The 25617-nt window shown below is 40.1% G+C and overlaps 2 protein-coding genes across 4 annotated transcripts; both read right to left on the reverse strand.

The window, feature by feature from the left end:
• Positions 1-5733: 5733 nt before the first annotated feature.
• RB195_020133 (uncharacterized protein) lies at positions 5734-9535 on the reverse strand (the record flags this gene model as incomplete). The annotated part of the gene is made up of 9 exons (XM_064188296.1): positions 5734-5820; positions 8231-8341; positions 8408-8451; positions 8516-8613; positions 8682-8784; positions 8846-8929; positions 9173-9307; positions 9367-9406; positions 9476-9535. The coding sequence occupies 9 exons, from the start codon at positions 9533-9535 to the stop codon at positions 5734-5736; spliced, it is 762 nt and encodes a 253-aa protein (XP_064044177.1).
• Positions 9536-14393: 4858 nt separating this feature from the next.
• Positions 14394-24936, reverse strand: RB195_020134 (uncharacterized protein; the record flags this gene model as incomplete). Of its 3 annotated transcripts, XM_064188299.1 has the most annotated exons (12): positions 14394-14446; positions 14768-14891; positions 14950-15096; positions 16883-16924; positions 19511-19603; positions 19670-19713; positions 19791-19888; positions 20930-21038; positions 21111-21191; positions 24117-24248; positions 24308-24347; positions 24417-24476. In XM_064188299.1, the coding sequence occupies 12 exons, from the start codon at positions 24474-24476 to the stop codon at positions 14394-14396; spliced, it is 1023 nt and encodes a 340-aa protein (XP_064044178.1). The 3 variants fall into 3 exon arrangements, with proteins under 3 accessions (XP_064044178.1, XP_064044179.1, XP_064044180.1); XM_064188298.1 differs by lacking the exons at positions 14394-14446; positions 14768-14891; positions 14950-15096 and adding an exon at positions 24807-24936 and having other exon boundaries at positions 16865-16924; positions 24417-24490; XM_064188297.1 differs by lacking the exons at positions 16883-16924; positions 19511-19603; positions 19670-19713; ... (4 more) ...; positions 24308-24347; positions 24417-24476 and having other exon boundaries at positions 14768-14951.
• Positions 24937-25617: the final 681 nt, after the last annotated feature.

Here is a 25617-nt window from a genome sequence, read left to right on the forward strand (position 1 = left end):
AATTCAGAGGTCATTCATGAAAAGTCAAAGGTAGAGGAAGAAGAAAGGAGAAAGGAAAGGCCATGTAAAATTTTGGGATTCATTTTCAAAATTTCTTCAGAAGTGTTCGTCACTTAATTTAACCTTTATCTTCCGATTCTAACATGTAAAGTTCGGTGTGGAAAGGCTACTCAAGGTCGTAATAATAAAAATAATATCCATAATTAATGACATATGCATGGTTTTGAAGGATTCGCAACACATATGTTGATAATTGAACGAATACAAGCAGAATACCATATAAATACTACTATTTATGAGACTTTTATCAAAATGGAATCCTTAGGAGATCCTTAACGCAGCGATGTCCTAGAAGAAACCTGGAAAAACTGAAAAATTACCTTTCAAATGTTTTGAATCACGAAAAACATTAGATTCTGTCATGTCAAATAGATAAGATATCAGTGGATGGCAGAACAAAGGCAGCAATGTAGGTGTTGCTGAAAAATTTGTACGTACACCATTCCAAGGAAAAGGGCTATACAAGGGTCTTCGCGATATTTCTCGCGTCTTTATGGAGCCGGAGCACCGTAAAAATTCGTAATGTGCTAAAATTTCAAACACGATCACAGAATAAGATTCTTTCATCAAACGATATACTTGTTTTTTGCTTTTGTTTATGTTCGGAAGGCAAATTTTTCTTGTTTCTTCTTTTTTTTCGCTAAACAAAGAAAAAGTCATTGTTTTTCGGGGATCATATATGTGAGATGATTCGATCCAGACCCAGATCACTTGTTAAAGGTGAAGATTTCTGTTTTTACATAGCTTGGAGATATGAGAGATGAGTTCAGAACTAGTATTAAGCTATTAAGCTCGTACTCGTATTAAGCTAAAATTTTAAGATATTTTTGTGATATGAGGATGTACAAGATGCATGATCAGGATGTACATATGTATGTTATTTTGTCAAAAAAATCATAATTTCGCAGATAGGTATATTTTCCTTGTCACTCAAAAATCTCTCTAAAAGCAGTTATTGTCACATCGTTTTAATTTAGGTGGTTAACGTCACTCACAAATGCGGTGGAATTTTTTTTTTTAATAAAATTGCGATTTTTTCTTGCGTGTCGTTTGTTTATTCAAAAATATTTGGAGATTAAAAACTTTGATAAGGAAACTCGGTGGTGAAATGAATAGATATAATATATAATTAATAATAATAATAATAATAATAATAATAATAATAATAATAATAATAAATAATAAATAATAATAATATAATGATATAATTTTGAGTGATGTCAGCTATCAGCTGTTACTGTTTCGTGCCTGAGCAAAAAATAACTAATGAAACGTTAGGAAAAAATTAATAATTCGGGACCTACTGTGAAAAACTTAAGGAAATAAAAGAGTAGAAAGAATCCGTAAGATGTAGCAACAGAGTTTCTTGCGTGAAGCACTGGTTATGAGTTTGAATTTCATACGCGATCAAGATTATCTTTGATTTGAGTGCTTACCTCTGCGAAGAACCCGCATACGATCAGATAGTAACCGCAAATAACCCGGCACCAATTGACAGCCCCCTCACTAAAAAGAAAAACTGGGAACATACCTGACGAATGCTACGGTCAAGGAATGTGTTTTAAGTTAGAAAACAATTCCTCCGCATTACGAGCTTTACGAGTGACGTTAACCACCCTAAATCTCTTTAAAATAGTATTAAATATTATTGGTTTAAATTAAAATGAATTATTATTACAGATTATTAGAATTATCATAGATGGTTGGAATAAAATGCTCCAAAGCTTTCCTTTACGACGCATAAGACTATTTGAATTTAACTTTCATTTAAATTCACACCTGTCAATAATAACAGTGATTTATAGTGGGAAATCAATCGTATACGATCGTACGATCGATTATACGGTCATATACTATAAGTTAAGGCAATATCTCTGTTGAATTGCTGTTCCCACAATGAATTGTTGTTATTTCTGTCCGTTTCACTTTTAACAAGTCAGACAAAAGCTCTACTTCGATTTTAGCAGCGTTTTTTTTCATCTTTTCTAGGTACCTTTGACGAGTAAGAATAGATAAATAAACAATTAAACAATAACGTTAAATAAATAAAGAAAGAAAGAAAAATAATAAAAAGTAAACAAATGAGAATCAATAAATATAGATAATAAGTAGAGAATATAGCTTTAGATCTCTAGAAGTTTCTTAAAATCTGAACTCCCAAATAAACCTCAGTAATTAGGTAGTAGAAGAGAGTAAAAGTGTGAATTCTATGAAAAACAAGACGATAAATGAGATCTATGATAACAAAAAGAGCAAAACAACCTCTTCACTGTGGTGGAGGAGAACAAGCAAGAACAGTAAAAAATACAAGGGCCACAAGTCAATAATCAATTAATTATCGTTTACTGTTTATCTCAGATAAAAACATTCGAAGGAGAATTTGGTTAAGATCTTTGCCTTCATTAAATGATGTATGACCTTACTATACTACTACTCAATTTTTTACAACATACATTTGTGTTATTTGTTTGTTTGATCCCTTCATACACACTTAAATAACAACGTAATGAATGAATAAATAAATCCTGTTCCTTATCTGGAAATGTTTCGATGCTAACAATGTGTAATATGAACATTAGATTTGGGCATAGGATTCAAAAAGGCTCCTTAATCCCCCACTGCCCTTTACTTTTGAAAAAAATAGGAATGGAATTTTTAAGGGTACACTGTGTGGAAACGATTTTGAAAGAAGCTTCCCTTCTTCATAGATCAAAAACTAAGAATTTTTCTGCCATTAATATTAACTTATACGAAAAAGTAAAGCAATCACGAGAGACCATTTCTTTAAGAAGAAGTGCTTTTCCTGAGAAGAAAAAAATATTTGCATTTTTAGGTGAGAAAAAAAGGACAAGTAGCAGGTGAGGATCATTGACCTGGTCCAAGAAGCGATTGAATCGGGCGCTAACGTATTTTGGCACCGAAGCGAGCAAATAGAGAACAGAGATTTGAAGTGGGCGAAGCTACCGGAAACCACTCAGCAGCATTTACCTCTCGAATGGGCATTTGCATATAGTACAATAGCCATTCACACCTACAATCCATGTGAAACGTACTTTCAGTGGAAATAAACAAAAATAGCGAGCAAGAATAAGCAAATGTTGGTGAGAGATGTGCAAAACATCTTGGGAGAGGGATTTTTTTAAATTAGTACGAATATTAAGTTATGAAATAAGACAATTAGTACCGGTGTGCAGGGTTTGTCTTTGTTTGCATAAATGTTTATTTCTTTATTTATCTGTGTGTCACAAAATCCCAGGATGCAGCGAGATGGGTCCAACGTCGAATTGTTGCGACGGCGTATAAAATGGGATGGGACGGGTCCCATGACACTGAAGCGCCAGATAGCGATGAAATGGGGTGAGACGTAAGTCCATGGCGTCCGAAAACGGTAAAATAGAGTAATACGTGTTCTATGATGTCGAATTGGTGTGCCAACGCCGGAAAGCAGTAACCTGGAAACGCATTCCATGGCGTCGAATTGTCCAGTCAGCACCAGAAAGCGTGGAAGGAGATTCCACGGCATGATGGTGGTGCGACGACGTCACAAATTGGAATCAGCGGAATTGTTGTGCACTTAGCATCGCTTAAGCGGTTTTGTTGTGGTGTAAATGAGACATTGTTAACCGTTTTATGGCCGTGACACTGCATGTACACAAGTGTACGTCACCGTATACCTACTTGCTTGTGGTTACCCTCACCATGTTTGCCGGAGCCATTCTTCAAAGACTGGATACTTGCATGAAGACAGCTGCTTAAATAGTAGTTAGCAGCTTACGCGATTTGTCGTACCACCTTTATTTTAGTCGTACCAGTTCACGTGTGCATTCTATGTTAAAGCCATCACCCCACGAATCTGAGGTGGTACGGATTTCAGGTGGAGTATTCGTATACGGGATCGTAGATTATGAAGAGAAGGGTGATTCCGTCCATTTCTTCCTAATTGCCGTAAAAAAAACAGCCCGGAAGATACGGCTTCGAGCGTTCCGGTGCGCTATTTTCTACAACGAGTTCGATTGGAGCAGACCAGCCTTGTGCGAGCGCCGTATCTTCCGGGCCGTTTTTTATGGCAATTAGGAAGGAACGCACGAATCACCCCCTCTCCATAATCCACGATCCCGTGTACGAATACTCCACGTGAAATCCGTGCCACCTCAGATTCCTGGGGTGATGCCTTTAATTGTTGAGTAGAAAGATTTTGCCTAATACTTCGATGTATGTTTTTAAATTGCTGCGGTATCGAAGCATAGATGTGAAATCAGATCTGAATATCCTCTAAATGTAGATTTTTCAGGCAGTTATAGGAAAATGATTACAAGGAAATTTCCATATGCTCCTTTAAGAAAAGCAAAATAATTTTTCGTTCGAAAAAAAAAGTATTTTTCTTTCACTGAAAGAAATTCACGAGAAGTGCTCCTACTTCAAATTTGTATTCGTAACAGAAGGGAAGCGAAGCGGACCGAACACCAAAACATTAAAGATTCAGACTGATAATATTGCAAGTATGTATGAGAGTGGCTGCTCTTCCAGGAATTTCTTTGATCTACTAGTCAATCATTAACGCTGGCAACACAGCAAGAACTCATTTAAAAATTAATCCCAGTAGTAATCGTTGATAGTCTGAGAGTACAAGGAAAGTTTGAGAAAGAATTCAGTGACCAAGTCGTGTAGCTTAAGTTTGACGGGGAATCTAACTAGGAAAATTTCAGAATTCCACTGGCTTTTTTCATTTCGTTTAATTTTCCTCATTTTTGATACGAACTCAGACTGACCTAGTTCTCTTGATACCAACTTATTACTTCAAAATACTAGTGGTTCAAAACTCAAAAATTCCTCAAACCAATTCGCCATCCCTTACCACTGAGTCTAATTAGAGCCATTTTCAGGATTCTCTAAAGAACGAAGCAGCGTAAATGTGTATGGATGCTCACAGATAGTCCATAATGTCGTGGCTTTCAAAGGCAGCATAGCGGGAATTGAATGTTTTGGGATCACTCAAGAGCAAATGAGGTCACGAATGTGGTATGGGTGCTCAATCCTCCCTAATTATCCGGGAAGATGGCGTGAGTGACGGTCTTGTCGCACCGAGTCTTCTACGAGACACCTAATAACGTGCTACGTCCGCGAGCGCACGCGTACGCAACAGTTCTGCAGATGGACGTGCGAGGAATAGCTGCTGGCAGTGCCGTTCGCTGGCCAACGCAGCGCTTATGGCTTTTCTCACAGTCGTTGCATGTTGTTAGGTGCCTCGTAGAAGGATTCGGTGCGACACGGCTTTCTCCCACGCCCTACTCCTAGACAATTAAGGAGAACTGGGCGTGATTACAGACTTTTTTGATGGTGTACTGTCTTTAAAAACATATGAAGGGTTCTCCATTATTTTCGGTTAGAAGAAGCGGTCAAAATAAGTTATCGAAGGAAAACGAAGTGGAATGTCCATCTATTCTTGTATTATGGATGCTTGTATTGCTCTACCTCCATGAAATAATCATTCGACATTTATTCAGGATACACCATCACTGTTTGGGACGGAAAAGAAACAACAGAAAACAAAATATATTGAAAACCATGAATTTTATAAACATAAAATAAAGTTGAATCATTCTCGTGTGCAAAAAGTGACCTTGTTCTATTGATATATGTATGTATGTAAATATTGCGTGGTCTTCACTGATTCTATGCCACATTTACATCTGTTGGTATTTTCCTGATTTTCCTTGCTTCACTTGATGATGTACCAGTATCTGATACTTCTTCCTCACTCTGTAAATAAGAATGAGGAAAACAAAGAAGGTAGATATGGCGTGAATTTCATTTGTTAAGCAGGGGTAGCGTTTAGCCACAATAGTCATTCCACTAAAAAAAAAGTGTCGCAGTTTCACTTTTCCCTCTTTCCCTAACAATTGAAGTTGAGTCCAATTTGACATGACAGAATCTGATGTTCAAGTCAGTCGAATTAGGTCACACTACACAACTATGAATCAAAATATCATTCCCCAAAAGTTATGAAAATTTCTTTTCCCTCCCTTTTTTTCTTCTTTCTCCTTTTTTTCGTCTAAAAACAGGCTTGACAAAAAGATCCATAAATTAAACATTTAAAAAAAGGAAAAAAATTCTTCCTCTCGACCATGAAAATTCTATACTATGATACTGTTCTTTTGTGACACGAAAATAATGGAAGAAATTCTATGAAGATGATCAAGGCATTACCCTATAATGTTTAAAGAAAAACACGGAACTGAAAATATTACGGTAAGCCATGAATAACTTCTGCCCACGTACATGAGGCCTATTATTATTGTTCATGCATGCATAAGTTACCCAAACAAGGGATTTTCGCTATCGGTACGCAGGCAGAACTTCGGTTAGACATCACTCTAGTGTTGTGCACGTTACGTACCACGAAGAGGCAGCATACCACGAATCTGAGGTGGTGCGTATTTCAGGTGGAGTATCCGTATACGGGGTCGTAGAATGTGGAGACGAGGGTAGTTCCGCTCATCTCTCCCTGCATCACTGCAAACAGCCGCCTCCAGAATGCTGTATTGCACGACGCCATCCATTGCAACGGTCCACCCCTTGCGCCGCCTCCGCCCTGCGATTCGCCGGAAATCAATCCGGACTGCCCCGATAGGCAGTAAGGGACGCTACTCGTGCAAGGGTGGCGCGCTGCAATAGAAGGCATCGTACAAAACAGCATTCAGGGAGAGATGAGCGGAACCACCCCGGTCTCCATAATCTACGACCCCGTATACAGACTCCACCTGAAATCCGCACCACCCCAGATTCGTGGTATGCTGCCTTTAAATTTTCTGGTTTACCTCGAAGGATCAAAAAACACATCATGTGATACTTCGGACATTTAAATTAGGTAATAGTGCTGCGGTAAGGGTTCAAAAAATATGCAATGTGTATGGTGAACGAGTGATAACCGATTGGCCGGTTAGAAATTTGCTTGTCCTTGTGACTTTGAAGGACGAACCAAAGGAGGTGGTTGCTATTCAGAGGTCGATGACTATATTTTAACAAACAGTTGATAGTTCGAAACGCATCTGGAGTCAACCAGCCCCATCTGGAGTCGATAACCCGGTGCCAGACTTTTCCGGAGAGATAAAAACTCTGAGTTTATACATCGACTAGTGCCCGCCAGTCATTGTATGGGCTAAACACGAAATCGTTTCGCTTTTTTTCGTAAATTCGTACACAGGATAGTAGATTATGGAGAGGCGGGAGGGGGAAGGGGGAGGGGGAGGGGGAGGGGGGTGATTTCGTCCAATTCTTCCTAATTGCCGTAGAAAAAACGGCCCGGAAGATACGGCTGCAGGCGTTCTGGCGCACTATTATCTACGAGGAGTTCGACTGGAGCGCGCCAGCCTTGTGCACGCGCCGCATCTTCTGGGCCGTTTTTTACGGCAACTAGGAAGAAATGGACGGAACCACCCCCTCTCCATAATCTACTATGCCGTATACGAATACTCCACCTGAAATCCGTACCACCTCAGATTCGTGGGGTGATGCCTTTAACGCTTTTGCGCTTCCCAAGTAGATTGATTAACACAAGACACTTTATTCTTCATCCTTTACAGAGCTGAAAACGGTCGGATGTGGATGTTTAGTTAAAAAATAAAGTCACAGGTGTATTAAGTCAATTAAGATGCGCCTACGCGTTTTACTACAATTTGTGATCGTTGAGCCTTTGGAACGCGTATTGTCCTGTACAATGACTTGCAGGGGTTAGTTGATAATTGAGTCAGTGTTTTATCCTCCCAGACAAGTCTGCTACCAATTTTTCGACCCGGGAGGGATGAAAGCCTTGTTTTCCACTAGGGTGGTTTCGAACCATCGAACGTGTAGACCCCCTACCGCCTCCATTAATACCTGAACATATATTAAAATTGGTTATTTAGTTCTTTTATTTTCACTGTAATATTTGAAAGATACGATAGAACGCCCAAAGTTCTACCCAAATTGAAATTAAACGATTTTATTGCCGCTCCCAGTTACCAGCAAGACGCAGCGCATCCGCATTAACTCAACCTCTTTCAGCGCCTAACACCTTTCATCTAACGTTCGCCCTGTTCGACGTGCTTCAATCCAACGCACGCTGCGGTCTACTGGGTAGACATAAGTGTTGCTGCTCAAGTATCTGGTAAAGATATTTTTAACCTCTAACCTCTATCTTTGCAATATCGGGTTCAACAATAATGACTTCAGGGACGTCGACAGGTGGCGGCAGAACGTTTGCCAGTGCTCTTCTGCTTGACAAACTTCTTGTAGATGAAGTCTAAAATGCTCTAAGACTGAAACTCTGTCTTCTATGCAAAAGACAGAAATAACTTCAGAATTTTACCGAGGATGTCTTTCTTCTTCCTTCTCTGATTTCTTTTTTCTCTTCTTTAAAATCATGGTTACAGCCGGATGCAGTAAAGTATCCTTTAACTCAAAATTACACACTCACCCTCGATTTGCCGTCCTCTCCTTGTCACATACATGTAGTATGTTGCTGATGATGCAATAGCAATAGTCACTATTAGAAGAACAATCCACAGAATCTTTCTTAAACGAGTTCACACCAAATGATTCCCCATAAAAAATCAAACGAGAGACGATTTCTTGAAGCTTACTGTGCAAAAGCTGCTTCTGAAGGGTACAATGGGATTTCTGCTGAAGTTGTTACACCTTTATACCTTATACGAAGATACTCATCTGGTATGAGCGGATGTTCACCTTAATGTTTTTGAATTAAATTGCCATATTATTATAAATTTAAAGAGCGAAGATCACAAACAAGTTTTAGTTTCGACTTTGAATATCTCAATATTCTTCTCAATTCGATAGTCCTCAAATGTATGGCTCGAGTTAAGGAAAAATCCTAAAGTACTAGAAGGATTATTTCACAATCAACACCACATTACGACAGCGTTGTTTGAAAGTTTTGTACCAGAAATGAAAAAAAATTCCCAACTACACAGTAATTGAAAAACTTTAAATCCATGATCTGATATGGAATAGTATTTTCTTCCTTTTAATTTTTTTAAATGGATTTTCTTTAAATATCTGCGTACTACATACAATATGAATTCTATTCTCTTGCGTTAAAGAAATCATTATTTACCTTCGTAAGTCAAACAACTAAATCGAGTATTTCTTTCTTTCAGCATTTCATACAGAATTACTAGTTTTTCCTTTGTGTACACTGTCACGATGAGGACAATCTTGTTTTTCGCGTCCAGCAAATGGATACTTATGGCTGAATTTCTGAGAAATTTCTTTTGCTTGATTTTTTTTTGTTTTAGGAAAAAAGCATACCGTCTCCTTGCGTCTGCACACACTCTATGAGGAATAGCACCTACAATCTCATAAGTTATGAGGTGAAAAAGGTAAGAAAGCTACAAAACGGAAAATTCTTGTCACCTACCGTACAGCAAAGCAAACAGAATGAGCTTCTATCGGGCCACCAACATGCTAGATAGAACATTAATGAATGACACTCGACGATCAGTGCTCGATAACATAGGTAATACAGCGGAGGTAAAAACAACAAATAGGAAACAACATGTTGAACTGCCGACACTTTTTTTGCTAAAGTCAAGATAAACCACCTCCGTTTCCATTATTTATTTTAAAAAACCACAGCAATGTCATAAAACAGAAACACGGAGGAATAGAGCTTGCTAGAATCTCGTCTAAGCTTTATAAAGCAGGAGTGACCCTTTATAGCCTAGTGTATGGTAGGTTCACAGGTCATTTCCTGGCGTCCCTTCTCACGCTTGATCCTTTTCCTCAACCCAAAACGCTGCACTAGGACAACGGTTACCAGGATTTGGATACCAGGTCACCAGGACAGACGAGTGCGTCAGGAGTAGGGTCAAGCGTATATGTAGTTGGGAAAAATCCCTTCTAAAAACGACCCCTCTTCTCGTTCCTACCAATATAGCCCACAAAGCAATCAAAATTTGGATATAATAAAAAATTTAAAAAACGGATAAACACCTAATAAAAAAATTAAAATAATACGATATAATAAACAAATAATAAATTATTTTAAAAAATAGTAATGCTACATGTAAAACAAAATCATGATATATAATAACGATATGTGTGTGTGTGAAAATAACGATAATATGTATGTGTGTGTATGTATGTATGTATGTATGTATGTATGTATGTATGTATGTATGTATGTATGTATGTATGTATGTATGTATGCATGTATGTATGTATGTATGTATGTATGTATGTATGTATGTATGTATGTATGTATGTATGTATGTATGTATGTATGTATGTATGTATGTATGTATGTATGTATGTATGTATGTATGTATGTATGTATGTATGTATGTATGTATGTATGTATGTATGTATGTATGTATGTATGTATGTATGTATGTATGTATGTATGTATGTATGTATGTATGTATGTATGTATGTATGTATGTATGTATGTATGTATGTATGTATGTATGTATGTATGTATGTATGTATGTATGTATGTATGTATGTATGTATGTATGTATGTATGTATGTATGTATGTATGTATGTATGTATGTATGTATGTATGTATGTATGTATGTATGTATGTATGTATGTATGTATGTATGTATGTATGTATGTATGTATGTATGTATGTATGTATGTATGTATGTATGTATGTATGTATGTATGTATGTATGTATGTATGTATGTATGTATGTATGTATGTATGTATGTATGTATGTATGTATGTATGTATGTATGTATGTATGTATGTATGTATGTATGTATGTATGTATGTATGTATGTATGTATGTATGTATGTATGTATGTATGTATGTATGTATGTATGTATGTATGTATGTATGTATGTATGTATGTATGTATGTATGTATGTATGTATGTATGTATGTATGTATGTATGTATGTATGTATGTATGTATGTATGTATGTATGTATGTATGTATGTATGTATGTATGTATGTATGTATGTATGTATGTATGTATGTATGTATGTATGTATGTATGTATGTATGTATGTATGTATGTATGTATGTATGTATGTATGTATGTATGTATGTATGTATGTATGTATGTATGTATGTATGTATGTATGTATGTATGTATGTATGTATGTATGTATGTATGTATGTATGTATGTATGTATGTATGTATGTATGTATGTATGTATGTATGTATGTATGTATGTATGTATGTATGTATGTATGTATGTATGTATGTATGTATGTATGTATGTATGTATGTATGTATGTATGTATGTATGTATGTATGTATGTATGTATGTATGTATGTATGTATGTATGTATGTATGTATGTATGTATGTATGTATGTATGTATGTATGTATGTATGTATGTATGTATGTATGTATGTATGTATGTATGTATGTATGTATGTATGTATGTATGTATGTATGTATGTATGTATGTATGTATGTATGTATGTATGTATGTATGTATGTATGTATGTATGTATGTATGTATGTATGTATGTATGTATGTATGTATGTATGTATGTATGTATGTATGTATGTATGTATGTATGCATGTATGTATGTGTGTGTGTGTGTGCGTGTGTGTGTGTGTTTTTGTCTGTGTGTCACGAAATTCGAAAAAGGCGTGCGACGGGTCCACCCGGCGTCGGATTGGTGCGCTATGGTCATATAGCTATAAAATGGATTGCGACGGGTCCTGCGGTGTCGGATTGGTGCGGCGGCGCCAGATACCCATAGAAGGGGTGCGACGGGTCCACCGGCGGCAGATACCTATGGAAGGGGGTGCGACGGGTCCACCGCGCCAGATACCTGTAGAAGGGAGCGCGACGGGTCCACCGGCGCCAGATATCCATAATATGGGGTGCGACGGGTCCACCGGCGCCAGATACCTGTAGAAGGGATGCGTCGGGTGCACCGGCGCCAGATAGCCATAATATGGGGTGCGACGGGTCCACCGGCGCCAGATTGGTGCGCTGGCGTCAGATACCTGTAGAAGGAGGTGGGACGAGTCCATCGGCGTTGCATCAGCGTGCCGGCGCCAGATACCTGTAGAAGGGGGCGCGACGGGTCCATCGGCGCCAGATACCCGTAGAAGGGATGCGTCGGGTCCACCGGCGGCAGATACCTATGGAAGGGGGTGCGACGGGTCCACCGCGCCAGATACCTGTAGAAGGGAGCGCGACGGGTCCACCGGCGCCAGATATCCATAATATGGGGTGCGACGGGTCCACCGGCGCCAGATACCTGTAGAAGGGATGCGTCGGGTGCACCGGCGCCAGATAGCCATAATATGGGGTGCGACGGGTCCACCGGCGCCAGATTGGTGCGCTGGCGTCAGATACCTGTAGAAGGAGGTGGGACGAGTCCATCGGCGTTGCATCAGCGTGCCGGCGCCAGATACCTGTAGAAGGGGGCGCGACGGGTCCATCGGCGCCAGATACCCGTAGAAGGGATGCGTCGGGTCCACTGGCGGCAGATACCTATGGAAGGGGATGCGACGGAACCACAGCGTCGGTGGACCCGGTCATTGGAACGCAATAAATTAGTGTGCATGACGCAAAAGGTAAATGGTTGCAGCCGTTTCATAGCCGTAACCACTTGGCGCTTTGCTCTTCACCTTTATGACTACTCCGTGTGCCTATTTTCTTCTTCTTTCGCCTCAGGTTTGTAGCATGCCGTTCTCAGAAACTGGCTGCTTAAATAGTAGCAAAACGTTTATGTGATTTGACGTGGAACGTTATCTTTATCAGAAGGATGATGTCTTTCACGTTATTTTATGTTAAAACATCATTCTGTGATAACTATTGGGGGAAAACAGGAGGAACACCCATAGTTCGAGTAATGCTTTCAAATTGTATCTATATTATTCTGGCATCGAAGAAGTGTTTGTAGCTGATGATCGAATATTCTCCAAATGTAGAATTGACGCGTTTGGAAGGAAAACTCCGTAACCTTTCGCCTTAATTTATAATATAATGAAGAGAAGGAAAGCGTTGTTAAAAAAACACAAATATAATTTTACATAAAACACCACTACCATTAACTTTCATTGATCAGTGAAGGAGCGAAGCTAAAACCACCAAAAGACTGAAGTCCGGCTTTAGCCGGACATTCAGCCGGAATCTACATTTTTGTAAAACCAGAAAAAATCACTGAGGAAAACATTTCACCGGCAGTTTTTTTGAAATTGTATTCAGAGAACTGTTTGCCACATGCAAGTGTTTAAAAATCATTTTGTGGTTTGTGTACCTTCTTTTTATCCTAACTTTTTATGCTACAATAGTCTTCCCCAACCGCAACCGCGAGTCTTCTTCAATCGTTTATTCGAATATTAAACAAATTTATTTATTCTATATCATTTATTTTTATATTGAACAGAACTCAAGTACTGAATATGCATCATTGACGTTTTTTCTTCTTTGAGACAACTCTTCCATTTTTTAGTCGCAGATATCGGGACCTGAAAAAAAGCCTTAGAATACGTTTCAGTTGTGAATATCTTCTGATATGCGATAAAAACATGCCATTCAGTGCTGATCATCCTTCAAGTTTTAGCGCTACGTCTGAAAGGAAGCAGTTTTCACTTCTGTTTTACTGCTGAATCCGCATACCTAAATTACACTACATTTTGTACGCCTTAATATGTGTTTATTTAAAAACGACAACCCCATCTTCCTTTTCTGTTTCCTCCTTTCATTTTTTTCTAATTTTCCGACTCCTACTAATTTTTTTTTAAATTTTCCGACCTCTCTTACGACCCACTGCTGAGAACTTCTCAACACACGCTTGACCTTGGTCAGGGGTCTTGGGCAAGCGGGTGCAGGAAACTCAAGCAGCAGAGCTCACTAACTCTGCCATTCTTGAACGGTCAAACACAACCAGAAGACGATAAGGACCAATATATAGGGAAGAACTTGGAAAAGAGCATATTAAGGCAAAGGTCCAGTTAGCTAGTGTCATAAAGGAACAACAAAAAGAAAAAAAAAACTGCATTTGTGAGCTAGGAATGCGGATCAACCCGAAGATTTTTATGGTCGTTGCTAGAGGAGGTTGGGAGGTTGGTCGTGGAACAATGAAACTTTAATCTTCGCTCATACCTAGAATGTCAAGCACTTCACTTTCACTTTGGATATTGATTTTGTAAAGCCTGTTTTTGAATATATTCAAGTTTGGATTAGATATAATTAAACAGGAAGTAAATTAATCCAAGGTGCAAAAAAAGCAAAAAAAAAAGAAGTTTAACATACTTGAGAAGAGTTTTTGTCTGAGTTCCGAATAGCGCAAATTGAAGCCACTTTTTTTCCGCTGTTTCGGTCAGAAAATTCAACACCTGCTTGCCTTCAGCTCAACTCCATTCGTAAGATATGAGAACACAAAAGGATATCGTTTGCCACTCGTCTGTACTTCAAACATTTAAAATTCAGAACGTTAAGTCAAATTAAATGGGAAGGAAGTGTTTCAAGGTAACCCTGCGTGAAAAAGTATCTGTAATAAACCAGCTTAGTGATGTTTCCAGAGAAATCGGGTTGCGAGCGGAAGTTTTCTCATTAGGTCGATACGAAAAGTGGTGCATACTAGAAAAAGAAGAAGAAGTGGAAGAACATATGTTTTGTAAAGAAGAATTAGTCGGCCAGGGTCCGTGCACTCCTCAATACTGTAAAAAGGGACGACAGCGTTTTTTTGGTGGATACATCAGAATGAAGAAGGTGAACAATTTACCAATTATTACTCCAAAATCTCCAACGTGCTCTTGATTTTGAGTTGTTGAATGGAAGGGTAGGAGGAAAAGGAGAATCCTCTCCGAAACTCTTTCTAGACTCTTTCTTGGCCATGAAACCGATCTCTGAATCGCTAGAGAAACCGTAGCGGAATTTTGCTTATTAGGACGATGCGAAAAGTACATTTTGTTGTCGTCTGCAAACTGTTGAACTTTCAGCTGTGAAGGTCAGTAGTGCATGCCACAGAAGTAAGGGTTCAGAATGCACTTCACTCCAGAACTCCGATTTCCAATGCAGAACGCTTGGAATAACTGTTATGGACCCTTTCTTCTTTAAAATACGATTTATTTTTGTCCACAAACTTGATGGTTTTCAAGTTTGAAGAACAGCTTTTTGTGATCTACCGTGACAATCGCTTTAAATAAGTCGAACAAATTTATATCAACTGACTTCCCTCTGTTTGCTTCGGTCCTCCAATCATACAACGAATCAGGCAATGGAAAGGTAGTGGAAGACGCAGACTTGATAGTATAAGTGCTAAGAGGTACGGTCTGCATCATTTGCTAACTTAATTATAGAGGACAAAATCTTAAAAATATAGACGGCGAAAATTACCACTAATGATTCACTAATTCATCGCAGGGATGCGTTCATTTTGCAAGAATCAATTGCAGCAATCCAGATCCCTCGTTAGAAGCGCATAGAAAAAAGTAAGAAGTGAAACGTAACAAGCCGACCGCAAACTACGAGCAATCAATGAGTATGATCATACAGGAAGAAGAGTAAATGAAGAACGCAGCAAACTGAAAATTTTCATCCACTAACCAATCATATAAAATAAAATTAAAAATCACCAAACATTTATTTTTGGAGGTGATTCAGTTTAGAAATTCGATAAAAGATCCAGAAAGGATGTACTAACCGCATGTGCACAATCGAAGGTATTGAAACCAAAGACGTGTAATCCAGGATTACAGTCCTTATTATTTGAACTAATTCTGAAATTTGAATGATTTGCTCGTCTTTTCCCTGACTTCAGAGTTTACCAAAAGGAAAAAAATTGGCCCAGAGAACCCACAAAAGTACTGAGGATATAGCGAGGAATACCAAAGACAAACAGTTCCCCACAACCTCTTCAATAGCCGAGCTCCATTTGATTCTGTTTTGACCTGCACTTCAGAAATCTGGGCACTTTGGAAACAGAAAGAAAGTATTCTGTTTGTTTCTACGCTGTCGAAGGCTTCCTCATAATCGACGATAGACTGAAACCCTGACGGATCCCGATGTGTTCTTGTGGTTGAGTTTTATCCAGGGTTCTTGATATGCGCACGAGAACGATCTCTGTGAGCAGTTCGCATACGGCGTTCGTACGTTCGGCAAGCATATCAAAGGGTATTTTCACGTCCTCTAAAATATATTTCATAAGGATAAGAGCATGTCGTTCACTGATCTATGATTTTTCAAAAATGGGACAACATGTGCAAGAATTACACGAAGAGAATGGCCATAGACCCAACGAACGTTAGGTGATGTAAAATAAGGGAGTTGGGCTCAATTTCATTCTGTTGATAGCAATTCGTACTTCCAAAGGAATAATTCTAGAGTGCTACTAGGTGATAAGTTGATGAATGACCAAAACGTGCTGTCCCAAAGGAATAGGAAGGGGAAACACCCAAAGGAATATGCTTAAGCGTTGCTCTAGGAAAATCCCTGCGATTAACCTCTGTAAAAAAAAACAAAAAAAAAGAAATAAAATTGCAGGTCTATTACAGGCAAGCGACAGCATATCGAAACACGAATAGAGCTTTTCTCTGGATTATGTGTAAGCTCTCATTGAGTTGATGATACAAAGAAGTGTTGGATTCCGCATTCATGATTTGGTTATTCGAGCAGCTTCCAGGATTAGAACACGGCAGAACACACCTTTCAAAGTCGGAATTTTTCGTTTCTTTGTAACAAACGGAACACTTTAAAAAACAAGGATTTTATCGATTTAAAACTAGGTTCAATTTTTTTTATGTGCAAATTTGATGCTGAGTTATCGATATATGTGCTTTAAATTTGTTCGGGTTCAAGCCACCTTGACTCCTCTTGGTGTTTACTTGACTTCTCTTACTTCAGTTGTTGATGCACTTGTGTTTTGTACTTCCTCTTCGCCCTATAATTAGAGTGAAAAATGAGAACCGCACCAAATAAAAACAAAAAGAAGATAGATGGCGCAAGTTCACTATTTTAGCAGTGAGCAAAGTGCTGAAGGTTGCCTTATACCACCTGTCCAAACGTTAAAATAAGGTCACAAACCTTATTGTGCAGCCAGTACGAAAAAATTTTAAAAGTTAGAATTAGAGTTGGGGACTTTTTGATTTTTAGTGTATAAAAGTAATATTTATTTGCAATAATTAATTTAACCGAGTATACAATTTTGATTTTTACCTTCTGGTGGTGGCCCTTCTTTCAAAGTACGAAGGTATTATACGTATACGCCTTGGGAACGTACGGGCAATATAACTCGAATTGTTACATGGCAAAAACTTCTAATATATTGCAAAGAGTGCTGTCATCCAGCACCATGCCAGAGCCCATGCCCTGAGAGGTCAAATTCTTGAGGGAAACATGGAATATTCGACAACATACGTCTCGTAACTTTGAAATGCTGAACACTGTCGAGTGAACTCTAGCAATCCGCCGCGTTCGGATTACGATATCTCTGTGTCCCATTTCTACTGCGGCGATGTTGGTGGAAGGAAAGTAGAAGGCTGCGCAGTTGGAACTACTACAACCTACTTTAGCAAAGTGGATCAACGTCGTTAAGATGCGCCTTCGTACAATGGCGGGATCGCAGAAGATTTAAACTCTAGATCTAATGTGCTCATGGAACTACGGGAACTACCGAGGACTACAAAAAGGACGCGTTTTCTGATGACCTCAATACGTTGATATCCAAGGTACCAAGCCAACGGGCGGTAATCATCGAATTTGATCCGAATGCAAAGGAAGGGCTGGAACAACAATCCGATTGTTTTGAAAATGGTACTATCCCAGATGAAGACATTGGATAGCGGAAGTCGTCTGATAGACCTTTGCGAGCAGACTTATCATTGCATACACGTTTAAGATGGATCACGGACGACATCAGCTTACGTGGCAAGAAACAACCCCTTCAACACCAGAAGAGCAACGAGAGCGTAAGATGATGACCTTAACTTAACCTTTAACTCAACTACTTTCTCACAAAGTACATATATTTGTCACAGATCCAAAAATCTAGGCTGCCGGGAAAATCGCATTCGTTTCCGACCACCGCCCAAATTTCCAGAGCTTGCTGGTACGATTCTCACGATCCGGTACGAGCGGGCTTAAAACTGAGGAAGACGATTTTCTCTGTATCTGCGAGGTCAAGATCCACGTACAATCCTGTATATATTGCTCGCAATACTGGCGAAAAAGAAGAGGCATCACAAGCGAGGTTATTGACAAGGTGTGAGAACTCCGCGAGTATCTTTCATGTTTGAGAACGCACACTGAGAAAGCGTTAGGATGCAGATTCCTTCATAGAGTGCATCCAGGGCGCGGTAAAAAACGAGCTCTTGGTTGTAGTGCCTCGAGAGAAGTTTGCATTTGCGAAACAAAATCGCATAATTTCGCATGTGCCGTCGGCAGCACTGGCAATTTTAGCCAGAAAAAGCGCCCGAGAAAGAAGTTGCATCGTTAACTATAAAATGACGTGAGAACGGATGGACATCAAAAGCGAAGGAGTTTGAAAAGATCCCCCAAAGGCCTGTGTTTTACCCATAATCGAGCTGAAAAGACGTTCTCCAGCGCTCGACACCACTAATGGAGTCGCTGCTGGTGGTGAGGCAAACAATGTGGATTGACAAAAGTATATCTGCTTCCTTTAGACACGATAATATTCTACTCTACATGAAGCTATTCGTCACGGAAGGAACTGCCGAGGATTCTCATTACTGCGTGTTACGTAAAGAATAGATATCGCGAAGAAACAACGCGCAACGGATATGCCGGCTTTCGGCTTCCGCCCTGGTTGATCGACGATTAACCAAGTGCTCATTCTGCGGAGAGTGATTAAAGTGTGGGAGCTGTATTCGAAGCCTCTGCAGTTAACTTCTCCAGACTTCGAAGCAGCTTTCAACCCTCTTCATGCAAAAAAAAAGAGTTGAGCAGTGTCCCCCAGCTATGTTGTTTCATCTGCACGCTTCTTGGTCAATTCCTAGTAACATTGGTCACGGGATGGACCAAGAGATGTGAATGGTGATGGTGCACTCGAGTAATTTTCTATGATTTGGTAATGTTAGCTTCACACAGCGCTGAGTTGCAATATATCGTTGACCGTCCACCGCAAATAGCCGAATATGGACTCCGACTCTCCCTGACAAAGGAAAGAAAATGTGGATCTTAGGAGTCGTTAATGGAAATCATGGTAGGCGGGCAGCCGACCGAGTAAATGAGTTCTAGCCGTATACTAGAGAGCAACAGCAGCTGTGAGAGTGATAATCGGGAATGATGAGCTAAAGCCTATTACGGATCAGACGGGGTCGACCACAGATGTCTGACCATTGATCAGACTTCTGTGGCGTAGACGGATGGAAAGACTCACGTTCTTTCTATGCTTAACGATTAACGTACGCTTCGTGAGTTGCTCCAGTCTAACGCACGCTGTGGTCTATCACTGGATATAAATGTCCCCTCACCAATATACTATGAGATTATATGTCAAAATTTTAACCTCTATCCTGGGAATCTCAGGGTTTACAATAATGACATCAGTGACCTTAGGAGATGACGGTGCAACGTTTCCCGCTGTTCGAGTAGTTGAAACCTGAGATGTTCTTTTATTAAAATCCTCCCTACTGCGGAAAAACAAGAAATAACAACAAAATCGTACAGTCGATGTCACAGTTTTTCCTTTTCTGAGATCCTTTTTCTCTTCTATGGAAAAAAATTCTGTTTTATTAATAATAAATAATCAAAAAAAAAATAAAATGAACCCAAACTGGAATACTAACTCTGGATTTGGCGTCTTCTTTTTGTCAGATATAAGTAGTAGGTTACTAACAATGCGATGGCAATTGCCAATATTACAAGAACTATCCAGAAAACTATTCTGAAATTGCTTATGTTCGACTGCCTTGAGTTTTGGGATGTTGAACACGTAGGTTTTGTTGATTTGCTTAAGCTGTAGCCAAAATTTCTCTTTTCTCCTCTTTTTCGAAGTTTCGCTGAAGTATTCTTCGATGTACTCTGAGGGAGGTGGAGAGTTTAGATTTTGCGAATCTTGATGCTCCTTGAAACGAATATACAGTTGGCGTCCCTTTTCCCCTATGTAATCGTCACCGCACGATACGCCACCCTTGATACCATGCAATCACCCTCTCTGCCATATGGGCAAACCACGAAGTTCGATCATGCGTGCAATTACATACCAGTAGACCCTTGAGGTTCGTTGGTGGTATTTCCACAACCCTCACATCATTATCTAAACCCTCTTTCCGCAGACAACTTCTCACCGCCCTGCTCATATCATGAAATATATAAGATAGACAGAACGGAATCTTTCCTCGGCAATCATCTACTTTGGATCTTCGAGACTGATGTCATAGTAGTCGAGTAACATACTTTTCAAACGGGTACCCACCCACTGGATATAAATTTTAAGAGCCGCATTTACAGACCATACCTTTCCCCGGCTACTTGAACTTCAAAATAGAGGTTGAAGTCACCATACTATCTTTCGAGTCTGAAATCATAGCACGCAGATTACTAGAGGCAGTTTGAACCACCGTCCAAAAATGAACAGGAAGGATGAGTACATTTTGATCACAAACGATTTAGCTCCATATCAAGATCTATGCGGGTTTTGGTCTACGGTGAGGTAAGCACTAGCTGATGCGTTGTTATTTGAGTTTAGATACCTGAATGAATGCTTTCTGTAGGGTGTTGCTGTGCTTGAGAGGATTGACTGATAGGTTTGATTTTTCCAGGCTTTGACGAAGACAGTAACGCCGATAGGTTAGCTGATAATAAGAAAGATCGATTCCAATCTTGGCTACAGCTGAAGCCAGTCAATAAAGCTACGTATCCTGAGATTTTTCTCCATCTAAAAATGCATTTGAAATCCAGAGTAAGTACGATTCCGAAACATTACTGTGCAAAATATGCTTCTGAAGTATCTTCCGAGCCACTCGGTAGATTCGTTGTCCCCTCAACTTTGTACTTTTCATGTATATATTCTAGTGGTGTCCATGGCCAACCACCTTAATGTTATCTCTTGAACAGAAACAAATGTTCTATCACTATCAACTGTTGCACTAAGAATTGTTCCCTACAAGAATCAGTGATTTTGAATTTTGCGACCTTCGTTTTAATTTTATAGTCTTCGAATGAATAATCACCGTCTAAATTAAATCCTGAAACAATAGAAATTCAATCCTTTGATTAACACATGTACTCTACTGACAAAGCATTCGATGGAAAATTTTCTTGTGGCAACGATTGAGCTAAATTTCTCCTGTGCTAATATACACAGTTTGGTATAAAGGAAAGACACTGATTCTCTTTGCAGAGAAGGTACAGCAAGTGAGAGTCCCATCACCAAGAGTGCAACAACAAATATGTTTCCTTCCTACTATTTCGTACATTAATGTGCGCTTACGAACACACGCCATCTCGTAGGATCCAGCGATCCCGTTGTTTTTTTTTAATCTTCCATAGTGCGGTCTAGAGAATCGCGTCGAAAGCACTTGATCTTGCAGCCACATTCTGCGTTTGCCGGATCTTATTGGAAGAAAACCAATTGCACCGTTGCTCCTGCAGCACTGACTAAGTGGCGCTACCAAGGCGATGCGCAGCTTAAAGGCAGCATACCACGAATCTGAGGTGGTGCGGATTTCAGGTGGAGTATCCGTATACGGGGTCGTAGAATGTGGAGACGAGGGTAGTTCCGCTCATCTCTCCCTGCATCACTGCAAACAGCCGCCTTCAGAATGCTGTTTTGTACGACGTCATCTATTGCGACGCTCCACCCCTTGCGCCACCTCCGCCATGCGATTCGTCGAAAATCAATCCGGACTGCCCCGAGAGGGTATAAGGGACGCTAGGCGTGCAAGGGTGGCGCGCTGCAATAGAAGGCAACGTACAAGACAGCATTCAGGGGCCGATTGCTGCTGTGATTCAAAGAGAGATGAGCGGAACCACCCCAGTCTCCATAATCTACGACCTCGTATACGGATACTCCACCTGAAATCCGTACCACCCCAGATTCGTGAAATGCTGCCTTTAAATAGAATAATTCTGCCCGTACTGTAAGTTTCTGTTGGTGCTGCTCAAGCACCAACAGAATACTTTGGCACTGTGTCACCCCGTCAGCTGTGCGAAAGCACTACTTCTTTTTTTTTACAAGAATTATGAGTAGCGTAGCGGCAGAGCATGCATAGACAACTCATAATTCCGCTCACATTATTTGCATACCTTTACAATGCTATTGCTTAGATACGGCAGAAGCCGTGAATGAGACTCATTGTTGACCTGCATTCGCTGAATTGGAACTGCATGGCTTACACCGTTTTCTGCACGTAATACAAAAATTATGACTTTGTTGCTCTGAAACTTATAATTCGATTCATAGTTCATAAATCATAGCCCAAAATACCCGGCCCTGCTCAGCAATAAGCCAAATCCTGTTTGCAAATATTTAAAATTAACTGTAAAGAAGTCGGAGAATTATAAAGCACGAACCCTCCAAAGTCAGACAACGTAATTAACGAGCAATAGACGTGAGACATATTGTTGCGTTTGTGCAATTCGGAATTGTTTGGGGTTTACAAACGTGTTGCTGGCCTATACAATGACTTGCAGTGGCTAGCCGGTGTGTCAGGTCAGTGTTTTTATTCTTCCAGACAAGTCTGGTACTAATGCATCGACCCCGGAGGAATGAAAGGCTTGGTGAGCACTAGGGCGGTTTCGAATCTCGTGCAGGAAGCGGAACCTCTAACCGCTACACTACACCCGTCAACTCACGATATCGAAATAATATTTCTGATTCTAATTTTCACCTCTTGAAATGAAATGACTGAGCCTAGTTGTTCTCAGTTATTCTGTGTGGGACAGCGTATACGAGACTGATCCATACCTCAGTGCCGTGCCGCTGGCCGTGCTTATACTCAATGCAATCGAGCAAATGAAAGTGCGCTTTGGGGACATGAGTAGAAACAAAGCCTGCACACAGCTGTATGGCGCAAGATTTCCACATGTTGTAAAATGATGCTGTCGTCCATTGCCGACCCCCACAACCTGAAAGGTCAGGTGCTTGGAAAAAGCATAGAATCTTTGCCAACAACTATCCACTTTTTCACGCTGAACTGCCGTGTATTGTCGAACGAACTCCAACAAGCCGTCCTCTTTAAACTTCTGGAATATCTCTGTGTGCCGTTTGCTGCAGTGCATAAAAGAGACTACACCATATATTGTGGTAATGTCTATAAAAAGAAGGTAGGAGGCTGTTAGGCTCTGGGAAACGACTACAAAATCTGTTGGAGAAAGTTGGGTCAACACACCATCAAAATCCTCCGGGATCCCAGAGAATGCAAACTCTGGGTCCACTACCTACGAAAACTGCTTAAAACAACAAGAAGGGTACCTCCCATGATGAAGTTGATTTGGATTTCGGAGCCGATTTCGACTCTCCTCATTCGGGCGTCTTCTTAACGCAGAGTAATACCAAATTCTCTTGACATGAATCAAAAAACCACTACTGCAAAAAGCCTGTTCTGCATTCAGTGCCGTGACAAAGTGTTTGTGGCTCCCATCGCTCATGAAGTCATCCTACGAGCCTACCTAACCGCAGTTCGCTGTATCATGAAGCGTGGATAGAAGACTTGCGTGCGTCTTCTTTTCTTCTCTTCTTCCCCAAAATTTAGTTGGACGTCATTTGCAGCAACTTCTGTCATTCTCTGTTGCTGCATATACATAATAGTGTGAACCCTTCCTGGGCACACATCGTTTCTCACTATTATGTACATGTAGCGTCCTCACTTGACAGCAACATAATTCAGCATTAGTCTAAAGAACTTTCTTATTTTGAAATCTTTGACGCAATCAGTGAGTGTATGAATTGAATAATATGTATGAGCCAAAAAGGGTGTCCACGCGAACGGCTCCTTCCCCGGAAATTCGCAAAGATACGTGCCTATTTGTGTTATGAAAAGAAACTCGACAGATAGATGGGACGCAACCCATTAATAGGGTGGATTACTACACACTATGATTTGTTGTGAGAAGAAATATCGCTTTCAAACCTCTGGAACACTTTCAATTCTGAAAAAGTGATGACTGACCCTCATAGGTCGCACAAATAAACATTACGGTTCTCACCAGAATCGTATAAAGAGTAGATAGTTTCTCATTTGTGTACATATTCAATTTGAGGACGAGCTTGTTCTGTTCATCTAGTACTTGAACTTCTATCGCTGAATCACTAAGATTTTGATGACATATCTCCAAATATTTTCTAGAAGAAAAGACGTACGTTTCCATTGCGTTTGCACACCTCTTATGAAGGACAACACCTACAAACCTATGAATTATAGTGGGAAAAATGACAGAAAAGTGTGAAGTCAGAAGTTTTAATCACGTACCGCCCAACAAACGAAGCAGAATGCCCTCTTATCGACCAACCACCATGCTGGATAGAACATTAATGACTGAGGATCTATAGGCGGTGCTTGAGAACATGAACAATGTAGTCTCGTTCCAGCAAAAATAAAACATGTTGAGCAGCCAGTGCAGTTCCGTAAGCGGCTGTGCTCGAAGCGATGCGGTGGAGCAAGAAACTGGGATCGAGGTGGGACCGTCCCGAACTGCAGCGATGTGTGGTGCTAGAAAGGGCGCCCACTCCATCTTAATCGCTGCGGTCCACCGCACCATTTCAAGCACAGCCATTGTTTTGATCCGACCATGTCTCCGAAAATGATTGGGGTGCAGTAAGGATGAACGAAGTAGTTCCTTTCGCTGGAAGCGAGTATCACCTACGCCACTCATAGTGTTTCGATTCGTTTTTTGTTGATTTGTTCGAGCAGGTTCAAGTAATACTTCCATTTGTCCCGATCGCGGTTGCTCAGCAGCTTCCCTTCTCGCGAGGGACTCCAAGAGCATCATATCTTTCTTTTGAGGAATTCGTAAAGAGGGTATTCGGTCGGACCATTTGGTTGGCGGTCTTTTTGCGGTACGTTTAACGTTCCGTGGTATCTGGTCACTCACAGCTGTTTTCCAACGATTGCCGTTAAAACATAAAAAAAAACCGAAAACAAGTAGCCAAAATAATAGTTTTAACACAACAGAGGTAAGATAGATGTTTCCTCTAGGGGATAAAGTTCTAGAGATAATAAATCAGTGGTGATTTTTGATTGTTGCAAGTCTAATGAACGCGGTTACTTCAAAACCATAGGTATTAACAAATATCAATACCTGTTTACAGATCAAATAAATAAATAAAAATAAAGAATAATCATGATATATAATAACGGGCTTATTCTGCCACGTGTGTGTATGTGTGTATGTGTGTGTATGTGTGTATGTGTGTGTGTGTGTGTGTGTGTGTGTGTGTGTGTGTGTGTGTGTGTGTGTGTGTGTGTGTGTGTGTGTGTGTGTGTGTGTGTGTGTGTGTGTGTGTGTGTGTGTGTGTGTGTGTGTGTGTGTGTGTGTGTGTGAGTCACGAAATTCAAAAAAGGGGGTGTGACGGGTCCACCGGCGTCGAGTTGGTGTCTCGACGCTGGAAAGCTATAAAATGGGGAGCGACGGGTCCACAGGCGTAGGATCGGTGCGCCGCCACCAGGTAGC

This window comes from Necator americanus, chromosome II (genome assembly GCF_031761385.1).
Source record: "Necator americanus strain Aroian chromosome II, whole genome shotgun sequence".
In the NCBI taxonomy this organism is placed as follows: Eukaryota; Metazoa; Nematoda; class Chromadorea; order Rhabditida; family Ancylostomatidae; genus Necator; species Necator americanus.